Source organism: Sinocyclocheilus rhinocerous, unplaced genomic scaffold, assembly GCF_001515625.1.
Source record: "Sinocyclocheilus rhinocerous isolate Xijiao unplaced genomic scaffold, SAMN03320098_v1.1 scaffold4035, whole genome shotgun sequence".
In the NCBI taxonomy this organism is placed as follows: domain Eukaryota; kingdom Metazoa; phylum Chordata; class Actinopteri; order Cypriniformes; family Cyprinidae; genus Sinocyclocheilus; species Sinocyclocheilus rhinocerous.
In genome coordinates, this window is record NW_015641432.1 from 60463 (window position 1) to 77033 (window position 16571).

The window sequence follows — 16571 nt, forward strand, 5'->3', positions numbered from 1 at the left end:
AGCATTCATACCGAAACAGAGTATTAAACAAACTCAAAATGCTAAAACTAAAAACATTCTTGAGCAAACATAGTTCACAAATTTCTTTATAAAAGTATTATTTTTCATATTTATTTTAACTATATTGTATGAATATTTTATTTTTAAAATAGATATCACTATTCTCCCACCATGATTCTGAAAAGAAAACAGACAACTAAATAAAATAACGTCATTTACTAGAGTTTCTAGAAAAAACTGCTGCAGTGTATTTATAGAACACAATATTCAACAAATTAATAAAAAAAGTTAAACAAATGATTCATAACTAATAACTTCATGACTTGCTCATAAAGACTTCACTTGTTTCATTCCTGAATTAATCAACGTTCCCTTTCGATACTTCACTCGTACTGCTACCTCCTCCTAAAACTACCTCCTCTTGATGAGTCAGTGGCTGCGCACCTCTGCCCACCCACTGCCATTGGATGGAAAGCGAAGGTCGCTCACCCCTTCAAGCCCTGCAGAACGACGTCTGCCCTCGCTGGACGAGTGTACTCCTCCGCCGGGCAGGCAGCCTCAGCTCTGCACTCCATGGCCGTGCTCCAGGTCTTTCAGGCCAAACTCCTCCAAGGCATGGACGAGTCCGGACCCGACACCGCAGCCTTCAAGGGACTGCGCAGTGCAACAGACCTGGCTTTGCGAGCTACGAAGGTTACAGCACAGGCCATCGGGAGGTCAATTGCCAGCCTAGTGGTATTGGAACGCCACTTATGGCTAAACCTCACTGAAATTAAAGAGGCTGACAAGGTCCCCTTCCTCAACTCTCCGGTCTCCCCTACGGGGCTGTTTGGACCCGCCGTCAAGGGATTTGCAGAGCGTTTTTTTCAGCGGCACAGATGTCGTCCCAGGCAATGAGGCACTTCCTGCCTAAGTGCTCCAGCTCTGCAACGGCCACCAGCCGCCCAAACTCCTCCAAGGCATGGACGAGTCCGGACCCGACACCGCAGCCTTCAAGGGACTGCGCAGTGCAACAGACCTGGCTTTGCGAGCTACGAAGGTTACAGCACAGGCCATCGGGAGGTCAATTGCCAGCCTAGTGGTATTGGAACGCCACTTATGGCTAAACCTCACTGAAATTAAAGAGGCTGACAAGGTCCCCTTCCTCAACTCTCCGGTCTCCCCTACGGGGCTGTTTGGACCCGCCGTCAAGGGATTTGCAGAGCGTTTTTTTCAGCCATAGAGACGGTTCCGCCAGCTCAGAGTGAGTCAGGCTTTTACAGCTGTTACTTCCTCGTCCCCAGAAAGGATGGCGGCCTCCGGCCCATCCTCGATCTCAGACACCTGAACCATGCCCTCATGAAACGACCATTCAGAATGACTACCATGAAGCAGATCCTCTTGCAAATACGCCCAGGAGACTGGTTCTTTTCTCTGGATCTGAAAGATGTTTATTTTCACATCCAGGTAGCCCCCCCATCACAGACGATTCTTGAGATTCGCCTTCGAGGGAGTGGCATATCAGTACACGGTCCTGCCCTTTAGACTGTCCCTAGCTCCGTCTTTTACAAACCTAGTGGTATTGGAACGCCACTTATGGCTAAACCTCACTGAAATTAAAGAGGCTGACAAGGTCCCCTTCCTCAACTCTCCGGTCTCCCCTACGGGGCTGTTTGGACCCGCCGTCAAGGGATTTGCAGAGCGTTTTTTTCAGCGGCACAGATGTCGTCCCAGGCAATGAGGCACTTCCTGCCTAAGTGCTCCAGCTCTGCAACGGCCACCAGCCGCCCCAGACCTGCACCAGCACAGCAGCCAGCGAAACCTGCGCCGCCACCCGCTCAGCCTACTCAGAAGCCTGAGCCCCGACAGCACTCCCACTCGGCCCAGGCTGTAGTTGGATCCTGTGCCTCAAGCGTCATCCTGATCTGCTGGGCAGGAAGAGGAGGGGGCAAAAAGTCTCGCCAGAGCCGGACCACTCCCAAAACGCCCTCTGATGTGCCCTCAAGCACCCTGTTCGGTTCCGGGTGCCAGTGGCAGTATGTTTGTTATAAGAACTGTTGTGAATACAGGACACGTTCCAAAAGCGCCCTCACAAACAGCCGCTGTTATAGCAAGAAAAATAAAAAACAAACATTTTCAAAAAGAGAGCAAATTTCCTCTTCCAGTTATCACGAGTGTCAAACCCCTCGCCACATGGGCCGAGGTCTGGGAGGCCATCCCCGGAGTGTCAGACTGTGTTCTGGGGATTATAAAACGAGGTTACTCACTCCAGTTCGTTCGAAGACTCCCACGGTTCCGCGGCGTATTCTCCACCTCCGTGCAGAGCAAGGACGCTCACGTCTTGCGATCCGAGGTGAAGAATTTACTGGCAAAAGGAGCCATAGAGACTGTCCCTAGCTCCGTCTTTTACAAAGTGCATGGACATGGCTCTCTCCCCTCTGATACAGACAGGAGTCCGCATTCTGAATTGTCAATGACTGGCTCATCTTAGCCCAGTCAGAAGCCGAGCTAATATCCCACAGGTCCCTCCTTCTCAGCCACTTAGAGCACCTGGAACTCAGGGTCAATTTTGCCAAGAGCTCTCTGTCTCCCAGCCAATGAACTTCGTTCCTGGGAGCAGTTTTCAACTCAGCCCACATGAGGGCGGTAGTCGCTCCAGAATGTGCACTGGCCATACAACAGCTCGCGGCGTCTTTCAAAATCGCCTCTTGCCCTCTCAAGTTGTTTCAAAAGATGCTGGGTCTCATGGCCTCTGCATCGCCGGTACTACAGCTGGGTCTGCTCCGCATGAGACCCCTTCAGTACTGGTTGAAACCTCAAATCCAACCCCATGTGTAGCGTCACAGACGCATTCATGTCAGGGTGAGCCAGGCCTGTGTAACCTGTGAAAAACCCACAGTGGTTCAAGCAGGGCGTGACTATGGGTTTGATTCACAGAAGGAAGATTGTCTCGACAGATGCATCCAACATGGGTTGGGGAGCTCTGTGTGAAGGCAGACCGACCTTCGGCTCCTGGTCGGATTCAGAAGGCTGGCTATTAGGGCTGGGTAAAAAATATAGATATCTCGATATTAATCGATTCTCATTTTTACGGAACGATATCGATTCTTAAATCCCAAGAATCGATTAATCTAGCCTGTTTTCAGTTATGCAGAGTTCACACTGCACGATTTTAAAAGACGTCGCATCACTGTTGGTTTTACACTGAACGACTATCTGGGGTAGCATTCAGTTGTTGCTGTGTTCACACTGCACGATGAAACGACGACAGGAGGTTACACACTGCATGACTTTACAATAGGGAGAATCACAGATAACTCTGTCTGGTGCAAGGTTGCCAGGTTTTCGCTACAAAACCCGCCCAATTACTACTCAAAACTAGCCTGAAAATAGCCCAATTGCTTTTGAGGGGATCCCCCAGTAAAATTCGCATTCGGTGGGGTAAAATAAAAAAGTTCTCCTGGTACAATTCACATTCCAGGGCCTAAATATCACTTCACTGGGGTCGCTTCAACCTGCTGACATGAAAAACAACCGGTGGCAATCGCGGATTTGGCAACACTGGTCCGCAAACTACGTTTCATATAACTCCTCCCCGAACTTCCCGCTGCCCTGTATCATGCTCTCTCATTGGCTGTAGGTCATCGCCGATGTGTTTTTCAGTCAGAACTCATTTCACACAGCATATCATCCAGCTTTGGGTTTCAGAGCTGTCTCAGCTGCTAACAGCAGCCCCGTGGCCCATTCCCCTGAGGCAGGACCTCCTCTCTCAGACGAACAGGACGATTTGGCACCCCCAGCCCAAGCTGTGGGCTCTGCACCTCTGGGCTCTCGATGGGAATCAGTAGATCTCCCTGGGAATACTATCTCACAGGCTAGAGCCCAGTCTACGAGACGCCTCTATGCCCTTAAGTGGTCGGTCTTTTCTGCCTGGTGCACAACCCGCGGCGAAGACCCAGTTTCATGTGACATATCAGTGATATTGTCCTACCTACAAGAGCTGTTGGACAAGGGCCGCTCCCCTTCCACGCTAAAGGTCTATGTGGCAGCTATAGCAGCTTTCCATGCTCCTATAGTAGGACAGTCTGTGGGCTGGAACAACTTAGTTGTTCGTTTCCTGAGAGAATCCAGGAGGCTCAATCCGCCCCGGACCCCCACGGTCCCTGCGTGGGACCTGCCCACGGTCCTGAGAGCCCTCAAGGGCTCCCCCTTTGCACCACTACAGTCTGAGGACTTTAAAACCCTGTCGTTAAAAACCGCTCTGCTACTGGCTTTAGCATCGGTTAAACGAGTAGGTGACTTGCAGGCTCTCTCGGTAAGTCCTGCCTGTCTTGAGTTTGGGCCTAACGACTCCAAAGTCATCCTAAAACCAAGACAGGGGTACGTTCCTAAGGTGCTCTACACCCCGTTTAGAGCCCAGGTTATTACTCTCTCTGCGCTTCCTCCTTCTGAGGAGGACCAGGAGTGTAACTTTCTCTGCCTGGTTAGGGCGCTGAGAATTCACCCGTTCAGGCGGTCGGAAACAATTTTTCGTATGCTTTGGAGGCCGCACCATAGGGTCCCCGGTCACAAAGCAGAGGATTTCTCGATGGTTAGTTGACGCTATCGCGCTAGCATACTCCTCCCTGGGTCTTCAGAGCCCCATAGGAGTCAGAGCCCATTCCACTTGGGGCATGGCCTTGTCCTGGGCATGGTCTAGCGTTGTGTCCATAGCAGACATTTGTGCGGCGGCCGGCTGGGCCTCGCCGTCCACTTTCACCAGGTTCTATAGCTTAGAGGTTCCGGCCTTGCAGGCTCGGATTCTATCTGCTTAAATGGATATGCACCTGTCTAAGGCGGTCTAATTTTTCAGGTAAGCTCTTGGCCCTTTCAGTAGTGCTGAGGCTGTACGAAACCGTTGGAATGATTATCCAAGACTGGGCTGACCTCAGTGAGTTCAGCCTCTTGCCCCTGCAAGGCTCGCCCTGCTTATAATTGGTCCCTCTGAGCCTTTTATGCTCAAGGCCAGTTTGTGTCAGTCGTTCCTCTTTCATGGCACGGCGGGATTGTATTGGTTGGCCAATGGCTGTGCAGTTACACTGCGTGATTGTAAAAGTTTTCAGTCCTCGGAGAAAAAGGAGTTTTCCCCATAAGCGTCTAGCGACGCAGTACTCGTTCCCGTATCTCAGACAACCGAGGTTACGTAAGTAACCAAGTACGTTTTTTGAACGAATCTCATTTTAAGTCACTTGTCTCCACCTGCTGGCATTACATTGTAATTGATAGGCTACAATCTTTATTTGAAGCATCGTCACTTTCAAAAAGGTGATTTATACTATTTTGATCGCTTCTGTAGACAGCAGTGTTTATATCCGAACTATAAACTTTTATTCCAGTACTTCTGTGATTATTTGAATGTTTGTAACACAGAAATAACGATACAAAAGACTTTGTAAAGATGTTTCCTATACGTAAACTGCTCTCTCTGGATCAGCGGCAACGCGAACGCAGATTTGATTGTACAAAGTTATTCAAGGCTTTAATAGACATATGAATCCTGTCATTTATGAACAAGATTGCGTGGGTGATTGAATCTGTTCGCGATCTGGCTATTTATTTAAATATCCAACAATATAGGACAGTAAACATATGACGCAACAATACAGTATATTGTTTCGCTGTGTTCTTCAAGCCATCTCTGGTATTTTCATAATAATAAAGTATATTTATAATCCAATGCTAATCGACATAGCCTTGTGTAACAAAAAAAAGCCTTTGTGTTACAAAAACCGAACATCAGCTCACAAAATGAAGTTATTTCAAACACTTGTTGTGGAGTAAAATCATGTTTTTAAATGTCCTCTTTTGTTGGACAACGCTTCTCTTTTAAGTTGTTTGGGGAGTGCCGTGTGTCACTTTTTAATTGCACGTTTGTTACAGTGCTTGCAGAGATCGAGCAGCTTTTACTACTGCGATTGTATACATTTAATTAAAAAAATCAAACTGCCTAATATTTTGAGGGCAAATTGTAATAAAAATACATTAATCTTCAGCATGACGCGGCCACAAAATTAATGCAGACGGGCCGCCTGTTGAGTACCCCTGCTTTAAAATATGGTTAAAGTATATTGTCGAATGCTCTAACAACTAACTGTTTTCCGTCAATGGCCTAGTTACAGTGATACACATATACTGTGTGTTCACAGACAGCATATACTCAGTGGCGGGCCGTGCATTTTACACCTAGGCCTTCAGTGGCGTCCTACATGAATATACTACATATGGATAACTAAAAAACCACTCATCCAGCAGTTTAATGACATGGTTGTGTAATTTCTACAGCCTTTAAAGTTAACATCCTGCATTCAGTGACCTCCAAACTGGATGCTCAAGTGCTGGTCTTGTTCCATTAAAGAGGCATATGGGATATCCTGAATGACTCATGACCTCACACGTGTACACAGACACACACACATAAGCCAACACACTGTCAGTAATTATTACTCTGATATTTTATAACAGAAAACTCAGTCTTACCATTTAGAAATACTGGTGTTTAAGGGCTTTGGATAGCCGCAGATTTGGCAGAAAGATTCAGAGAAAGTAGCACAGAATTCTCTCCGCACTACCCTGTCCTTACAGACAAATCACTGTGCAAATATTCACTTTAAATGTACAAGATAGTTAACGTTTTTTTATGGGTGTTCATGCACAATAGTTATAATACCATATTGTAACTACTGTACAATATATTGGGTGTTTTCTGATGTCAGACCCTATAAAAGTGGAATGATTTGATTTTTGACACAAAAATACTTGTGAGCCCCCCATGAAGAAACCCTTTTATACAGTTCAGTTTGTATCTTGGTCCCCAAAGATAGCCTATTAAACCAGACTATGCTCTGTATTCTCAAAGTTGCACTGTGCTGTCAATTAAACATTATTCCTTGAAGACAACAAATGGAAGCTTTTTAGCTAGCTTAGCTTAGTTATTAACCTTACTGACTAGTCAATAGATGGATCTAAATGGTAATGAGTAAATTTCAACACCAAATGAGCTGTCCGCTTAGGCATCACTTAAGCTATAATTTAAGGCCTGTTACACCAACTCAAATGTGGGACAAAAAAAATGGTTATTCTGTCACCAGCTTGTCATGAGGGCTTTTCACACTGCGCTTCACCCCGAGTTATCATCATTCTAAACCCAGTTTTTAACCGTTTCACACCTGTAATTCAGAAGCAGGATTTGTTGTGCTTTTTACCCAGGATTATGAAACCTATTTCCAGTGCGGGATTAGCACTGCTTTTGCCGTGTAACTTGTGCAGTGTTAGAATGTTATGGCTAGATGCTTAGCAACAAACAACCAATCACATGCCTCATATGCTTTGGACAGTCACAGAAACACTGCGCATTGTATAAACAGTAATTTCTGTGTTTGAGGGGAGAAAAGTCAAATGGTGATGGGATTAATTAATATGCATGGATAAATTATGAGCAGTGTGAAACATGAAGCAAGATAACTCAGGATTCTGTTGTGAATGACCCAGATATAACGATTTAATAATTTCTAGTGTGAAAATCCCACTAGGGAAGAAAGAACGTCTCAGGTTACGTATGTAACCATGGTTCCCTGAGGGGAACGAGACACTGCGTCCTCTAGGGGTCGCTACGGGGAACGCCTCTGTGCCCCTTACCACTATGTGGATTTTAGACGGTCCATAACATGGGTTTTAACCGTTCTAGGGGTTCTCGTGGCCTCTGGACGAGCGGCTTATAGGATTGGACATGCTTCCTTCAAACGCTATGTTTGAGAAGTCACCAAGTTCATCTACGGCTCTCATGCTGGCGTGGCTAGCAATAACTGTTTAGCTGAGGGAGCAAGCATCCGGATGTTCAGTGACCCGGGGGCTCGACCTAGAGCATATTCCAGTGGTGGAACAGCCATCAGTTCTTCAGCTGCAGGACCAACACAGGACGCACGCAGTTCCTCCATGAAAGGGAACCACCAAATACAAGAGTGCAGAGATAAAAAAAAAAAAATGCCGGTTCTGGACTCTTCCTCAGATATTTGATATTCTCTGTTACTTAACAAAATACTCTGTTGATTCAAATTAAAATGTATATCACAACAAATATTTATCTTGCTATGAACAGGCCTCTAGGGCCAACAACAAAAATAATATAATAAAAAAGTCATGTTAATATTGGTGACATAATCTCAGTATATCTTTTTTTTTTTTTTTAGAAAACTAATACTGTCATGTATAATTTTATAATTTGTTTGCAAACAGTTATGTTTAGCGTTTTCTATGATCTCTGTCAATCACTTTATAACTTCACAAATTTTCTGGCATACTATGCGACTAGTAAATTTTCCAAAAGTGCATCATTGCATGCTTTGTGGGCAAATGCTGCACATAACCCCTTTGGTTTCAGAAGGTTCTCTGATCTTTTATGTTGGCAACATTTTTATTATTATTATACATTTTCTTCAAATTATGGCCTGTTTTCTGTTGGCTTCTAATTGACACCATACTCCCTTCACTAAGCCCTTTTCTGAGGAATGAAACAAATGAAAGCTGATGCTAGGATACTGTGATACTATGAAGGGACTGGAGATATAAGTCTATCTTAATGTATGGTCTGCCCTAAAGCTGTCATGAGCCCCAACACAGGCCTAGTTAGAAAGCCAAGAAAAATAAAGCTCCAATGAAGGTTGGTTGCTTTAACATATGCTGGTCTGGTTCTAAATCGAATGATTATGCGCTGCTCAGGAGAGAGACTTAGGGACTTCAAGTCAAATGATTTCAAAAGTTTAACTTTTTTTGCCATATAGCTGTGTTTAGATATTTGTTAGTTAAACAATCTAATTGCTTGTTTACACTTAGTTTATTTTACATCTGCTGGGTGTCTAGTATGGTGGGTTTAACAGTTTAGCATGGTCAAACTAACACAGCACTATTTTGCAGGAGAAAAGGTTTCCCCACTGACGACCATTCAAAAGTAGTTGTGTTTTGTGATGAAATAGTGAATGTTTAACCAGTGCATAATTTTTGGTCTTTTAAAAGCAGCTTGTGTAGACTTTGTGTAAACTTTTCTGATACTCACTGCTGCTATTCAGGCTTTACTTTACAAACAAAGGCCTCAAATTTGGGATTTGTTTTGATGGGTGACTTGCTTGATGCTGGGAGCACAAGGAAATACTTCACTGATAACACACCTGGATGGAGTTTATATCATTAGTGAATGTTTAACCAGTGCATAATTTTTGGTCTTTTAAAAGCAGCTCGTGTAGAAACTTTTCTGATACTCACTGCTGATATTCAGGCTTTACTTTACAAACAAAGGCCTCAAATTTGGGATTTGTTTTGATGGGTGACTTGCTTGATGCTGGGAGCACAAGGAAATACTTCACTGATAACACACCTGGATGGAGTTTATATCAGATTTTGAAGGTATAATGTAGCTTTTAATCCATTTACATTTTCTTGCTTTGGAAATTGAATACAGGTAGTTTCCAAACATTTCCCTTCCTCTCTGTCCAGTTATATCTGTTTGTGTGTGTAGCATAGGTCTGTTGGATCAGACTTAGTTCAGCCTGGCATTTATTTGTGAGTATTTCTGAATTGGTTTAAGAGCAGTTGCTTCTGAGAACAGTAGATTATAATGGAAGTAAGAGCTTATTATAGGATATCTATGAACAACTACAGGCTCGCATACGTATTGTTCTGGCATAGATTTCCTCTTTGCGGTTCCTATTTTTTTCTGTTTTTTACTTTAATTCCAGGTGCGTGGGATGGACAAACGGAGTGATCCCATAATCCCTCAAAAGCATGCTGGCTTTTCTTCAGAAACTGAAGCCAAAAGGATCTCTTGGGCTATACTTGGCCCAACCAAACAGCTGAAGATACAGCACTGAACCATATAACGTTTAAAAGCAAATCGTTTTAGTACACAAACAGCTGTCTGAGCAGGTTTCTGAAAGGCTGATCTATGGGTTGTGCATCTCTGAAGTTTTATTATACCCTCAAGAAAATTGGGTAATAGTTAATGTAAATAGCATTATTGTATAAATGGGTGTTACTTCAGGTAAGGGCACTTTTGACCCCATGGACTTTTAAGAATAAACTCCTTTAAAACACACTTTTCACATTCTCACTAGTTTATTTCATTTGTCCAGTCCAGTTCAGCAGTGAATATACATGCATCACAGCTGAGTTCTTTTTCTGAACCCACATGTACAAATGTCATTTAGATTAACTTAGTACATGACACGAAATGACAGTTGTGAAAATAACTTATGCAGTAGCATTTTATGTATTATAAATACAAACAGTTAAATTATATTTTCACACTTTTTGCATACTTTGACAAAATAAAAGCTTTAAATGATTCACAAGTGTTCACAAGTGATATATTCCTCATAAATAGCAAGTCTCATATTTCATTAATAATGTTTGTTGCACTTTTACTTACTCTTGTTTAGGATATAATGGCTTTTAAAATGTCATTATAATCATTTTATACTGAAAGTCAAGGGTAAATACAATAGTAAGTGTGAATACAGTTCAATACAGTCTACAATGTTTATTGTGACCTTCATGTAATAAAAAGACAAGTGTTTGTGACTTTGCAGACAAGTGTTTGTGACTTTGCAGAGCAGAAGATGAATATCATGGAAGGTTCCCGATGTTCTTTCATTTTTCCCACTGAAGCTGTTAATGAACTGTTGCTTTTCTCATAAACTCCCAAGTTCACATGAGCATAAAGCAGTTGAACAAAGAAAACACAAATAAGGACAGATTATCGGTGCGTGCTGAGTGACAAACAACATCATCTGCTACATAGAATATTTATAAGTACTGTATATTGTATGTTTTGTTAATTCTTAACTGTTTTGTGTTCATTACTGAGTGTGAGAATCTCTTAAGGGACTTTCAAAAGCACTGTGACTGTTGCAGGCACTTTGGCAAACTCGTGTACATGTATCTGGGAAAGTTTTTGTCTGGAATATCTGGCCCATTTTAAGAGAGATTGTATTTTCTTGCAAGTCATAAACAACTGGGTGGTGGGATTTTGAATCCAGTGGCAGAGTGGTTTGGACATGCTTGTGATCTCTTTTGGACTGTAAGTTTTATTCTGACCATGTTCACATATCCAGATTTGATTATAAAACATATACTGGAAGTGAGTAAGATACTTAAATGAGCAGTTCAGATTTTATTCAATTGTTAAAGTTTATTACAGACTGGTATTAACTTTACTATCAAGCTGTTAGTGTGAGAAAATGTAACTGTTTTTCAGCAAATCTTGTGTTTAACCATTTATTCGGATGCCATTAAATTAAAAGGGCAAAATAAATGTCAGCTCAAGAGTTCTAGCTCTGTCTTCCATTATGCATTAAAATTTCCGTTCAAAGAATTGATTCCTTCAAAAGGAAGACTGGCAGTTGTTGCATGGTCAAGTAACAGCATCCATAATGCACATCATATGTTCTCGTGAGATGATTTTTTAGCCAAAGCAGTTTGAAAGGGTGTAGGCCTGTATTTTGTCAGTGGCTATTTTTTAACCAGAATATAAAAATAGCAAGAGTAAAACTGAAACTATGCCATCTAACATACATCCACAAAAAGACGCAAGTCCCTTTCAACTTAATCAGATATTGTATACTAATGAGATTTATTTGTATGGAAGCCCATTACCACCACATAAAAAAAAAGAATTAGTAAGGCAACTATTTTTATGAGATAAATAGTCAAACTTTTGAGGAAAAGGTAATAATTATTATGTAAAATTTATAATCAAAGTTTTGTCAAAAAGTCAGTTGTGACATAATTATGACATAAAAAGTCATAATGATGATTTTAACCTTATGTCATAATTATGGCTTAGACTTTTAGACTTTTTATCTTATAATTTTGACTTTTTTTATGTGGTGGAAATTAGATTTTATATATTTGCAATTGCATATGAATTAAGCAGATATAGAGAGAGCTCTATAGAAGTGAAGAGTGTCCAGTTGTTCTGTCTGAGTGAACTGGATTGCAGTCCATGGTGAGCTTGATTTGACTGTCAGCAGGTGTTGGTGCAGACAATAATACATTAAAGAGGAAAGAATAAAGAATAACAGCATTGCTGCTTTTATTACACTTATAATTGCACACACACACAACATTTAGGCTTTAAAGCCTTTGGCCACCAGTTCATCCGTCATGTCTTAGAAGATCAACTAAAATGCTTAATTAAATAACAGAACCAGGGCAGCTCCTCTGGACATTCTGTGACCTTCAACACTCCAACAGTGATGCTGGCACTGCCACCAAACAGGACATCTGCATTCAGACAAGCATGAAAAAACAGCACACTTTACAACAGGTCATGTTACTGATGTCGTATGACCTGATAATTTTCATGGACAGTTATACTCACATATTCGCTATTGCCATGTGTGGCAAAAAGTTATTAACAGAACAATGAACATTATCTGTTTTTTGTTTTTTCTGCAAGTGCCTGAGAGAGTATGAAAATTAAATTCCTATTCCTCTACTGTCCAATTTACAGTTTGAATATCTCATATCCAAGTGATGGTTTTTAGCATAAGGTGTGAATTGATGAGGAAAGGAAGCACAAATTGATTTACCACATCTTCAGTTTGATATCACAACAATAATATTGTTGTTAATATTTTTCATATTTAATATGTAATTTTTGTTTTGCAAAAGCATACCTCCCCATTTTAGGCCAGCAAATCAAATTGGACCATCTGAGAAAAGTTGAACTACCTAGTAATTATTTCAAGGATAAACTGAGTATATTGTGCTTGTTATTTCTGCTTATATTTCAGCTGTTATCCAATATTTTGCTTACTTTTACAATCGCTGATATCTAATGAAGTGTATTTCTGTACACACTGTTGCTGTTTTAGGTCCAGTCTTTGGCCAGAGCTCTGAATTTGGCTGTTCCACCCCACTGAAAAATCATTATAACATAAAATGGTGTTTCATAATCCTTCTGGGCTGATAAGTGCACCCTGGTTACCATGTCACTTTTACCATCTGCAGAATATTTGCTGTGGGTTTGGGCGACGTGCCTCACAGTCTGGATGCCCTCAGCTTTCCATTACTTTACTAACACTATAAAATATAATTGTTAGGTTGAGTACAAATGAATGGCTTCTTTTGTATTATTTACATGATTTGTATTTTAAACCTCAAATCTTTCTCTAGAATATGATGGTTAGATCTGCATGTGTTAACTACAGAAGATAAATCTAGGAATTTAACACAATAAATTCCAAGCTGAAGGTTTTCTAATTTGTCATTTTCCTGCAGCCCTGAAACGCTCATTTGAAGTGGAAGATGTGGACTCTTCCTCGCACTCTTCATCGCCTCACACACGGCGAGCACCATCCAATGTTCAGCGTTCAGCCATGTCCCCGACCAGCGGACGGTATTATGAGCTGGCCTCCAATGGTACCAAGCCCCCTGACACCTCAAAGCCCAAAGCTCGAACCCCTGAACCTGTGTCACGTAGAACAGAGCTAGGCTTTGACATCTCATCCAACAACAATGGCAAAGCTATTGAAGGCTCTCCCAGGTAAAAAAACTAAAACATGTATAGTCACATGTATAGACACAATGTCCCTGTCAGTTACTAGATTTTATTGGTAAAACCAAAATTGCCTTGTGTGGCATTGTCTAGCAATTCCAGCTGTGTGGTCTTGCTGTGGTAAAAGTGAGAGATGAAAAGTAAGCTCTGTAGTTCACAAACAGAATAAAATAAAATAAGACTAGACTCTAGCCTCTTAGCAGACTGGTTTCAATATTGCTCAAAAGTCAGAACATGAAAGTGTAAAGCTGCATTGGTCTTGCAAGTCCAGGGGCCTAATGTATAAAACTTTGCGCAGATTTCATCCTAAAAGTGTGTGTACACACAAAAGCTAGATTTTGCATACGTACAAACGTTTTCAGATTTATAAAACCAAACGCAAAAATCCCTTTATAAAACCCTGTCAGCGCAAGATTGTGTGTACGTGCATCTCCACCCCGACTCCTCCCAGAAATCACCATATATTGGAGCTTACAACGCCTAGTTTTACTATGAATAACCTCATCTGCATATTATTTCCATGCATATTCCATCCACGTGACACCATGTTTAACGCAGTTAAGGCTATAATACATTAGGAAAATATGAGATATGGACTATAAATGCTTTTTGAGACATCACGCTATTCAGTCAAAGTTTTCAGTGTTGCTCTCATTCTTTTCCACTGGCCAAATAGTATTTTAAATGGTTTTAAACAAATCAAATTTATGCAATTTTGCCTATAAGGTAAATATATATTTTAGAATGTTTATATATTTTAATGGAAAGAGATAGGCCTTATTTTTTTGCAGTGTAAATAACTGTCGGACTCACCGCGTCAACGACAAAACATTTTGAAAATAAAACACACAAGTATTTTTCCTTCAAGTTCTATCTTTTAAATACAATGGTGTTTGTCACAATATTGGGAAGAGCATGAAGGCTACTGTCTGTGCGCGACTCCTGTGAACAGAGGTTCTAGAGTACTGTCATCAAACCTGTTCAAACCAGCCAATGGACTGTTTGATCAAAGAGCGCATCCTTATGTCTGTCTTTACCATCTTTGTTCCAAAGCCATCAGACGAAGTCAAATTCACATCAATGATTATTATTCGCGCAAAAGTATTTTCTCAGAACATGAGTTTTGCTATTTAGAACACAATTTAAAGCGGAATTGTCATGTGCCAAGCAATCCTTGCTGTGATTAAAACATTAAATCACATACCACAGTAAAATTGTTCGAAAGCAGCACAACCGTACTGCAAATATTATATATTTAAATTCATATAAAAATGTTAATTTCTGGATAATTATTTCATGACATTTCAGTGCTTAACTTCATTATTGAGAGTGTCATATTTAATCTACATTTGAATGTCAAATGTAAAACAGACTTTAAAATCATTCTGTTTGCTTCGTTATTTCGCTCCCTCCAGCACATATTTATGCCTAATTTATTTTTTATAAATCCCGATATGTGCGTGGAAAATTGCGTACACACAAAATGGGCATGAAAATAACATTTATACATGAGGCCCCAGTTGTTCCAGTTTTCTCAGGATTTACAGCAGCAACCCCTGATTTTCATTAAGGGTGAGTTTTTAGATCTGTTTTTGGATTGAAATATGCATTACACAGCCGTCGGTTTCTTTTTGTGTGTCACTGAATCTCCACTTAACCAATTTGTTCAAAAATACCGATTCATTAGGAATAGTCACTACTGTGTGTTACTCTGAGACACGTAATGATTTTGATTCTGCTTTGGTTTTGTTCATTAAAAATTATATTTGTCAGTGGAGCAGAAATATTAAAATAAAATAAAAAGAGATTTAAATATTGACTTTATATGTAAAAGTTAAACTTCATAAGTATTCACTATTTGACAATTGGTGGCAAATTTGTACAATCTCCTTTTTGTACAACTTACTTTTGCTGCCCCGAGGGTTGGGTTTAGGGGTGGAGCTTCATGGTGACATTTTGTCAACAAATCATACATTTTTGTTTAAGTCAGACTTTACTAATTCATATGAAATCACCAACTTATACAATACTTCTGAATTCACACTGAACAGTTTTAGAAACCAGAAATTAGTACTGAGTGACTTTAAACACCAATTTGTTTTGGTTTGTTTCTGCTCGGCCAACAAAAATAGTGCTGGACAAGCGGAATTATGCCAACAGTGAAAAAGTGATACAAACAGTCACAGTGCTGTTATATGAAATATAAGCACTCTTGACCAATCTGAAGAACTTACTGTTGTATAATGCAGATTAGTCATAGCTTGAGTAATGGATGGAATGAGATCTAAATTAACTAGATAAAATGTTACTGTGTCCTAGTCCTGGCACGGCTCGGTTTGGGCTGAGGAGGCCAGATGTCTTGAGCCACAGTAAGACGCCTGAGACGCAGAAGCACTCAGTCACCTTCAGCAAAACACTGGAGACCATTGCCCCCATCACACGTTCAGCATCTACCATCATTCCTCATGCCAGTGCTAAACTCCCAGAGACCACCTTCAGGAAAAGCGAGCCGCCAAGCCCTGCAGATGGATCAGCAAGAAAGCCTGAAATCAGTGTCACCAAATCAACAGACACCAAAGGTCATGACAGTCTTCACCATCCACCAGTTACAACAAGGTGTCCATCACCTAATCACGTTGGTCGGAAATCCCCTAGTTCTGACAGGCAAAGTAAGTACAATCCAATTATTCAAATGTAATTATCCCAGAATAGAGGAATGAAGCTCTTAGAAAACCACACAGCTGGTCAATTGTCTTCTGATTTAAAAAAAAAACAAAAAAAAACATTTCCATGCATTCAATGTTTTTTTTTTTTAAAAGTGGCACACATATGTTATTTCGTTAGTGGCCTTTTCTTTGGTGGTCTGTCTGTCCTGAGGTGCCCTGGTCTGTGGTTGGATCCTATTATCTTTAACTCCATCTCTTGCTTTAAAGGGTGATCAAACACTGTGTGAAGCATAAATGTGTGTCATTTTTGAGAGAAGTTCTTCTAGTCTTCTGCTTCA

General features: G+C 41.1%; 1 protein-coding gene across 2 annotated transcripts in view; it reads left to right on the top strand.

Moving 5' to 3' along the window:
* LOC107754867 (neuronal-specific septin-3-like) overlaps nt 1-16571 on the top strand; it is an 83623-nt gene that overhangs the window by 27995 nt on the left and 39057 nt on the right. For both annotated transcript variants that reach the window (XM_016571479.1, XM_016571480.1), the window contains exons 2-3: nt 13291-13555; nt 15887-16236. In XM_016571479.1, the coding sequence (XP_016426965.1) occupies nt 13291-13555; nt 15887-16236 (615 nt within the window). The remainder of the gene's footprint in view (nt 1-13290; nt 13556-15886; nt 16237-16571) is intronic.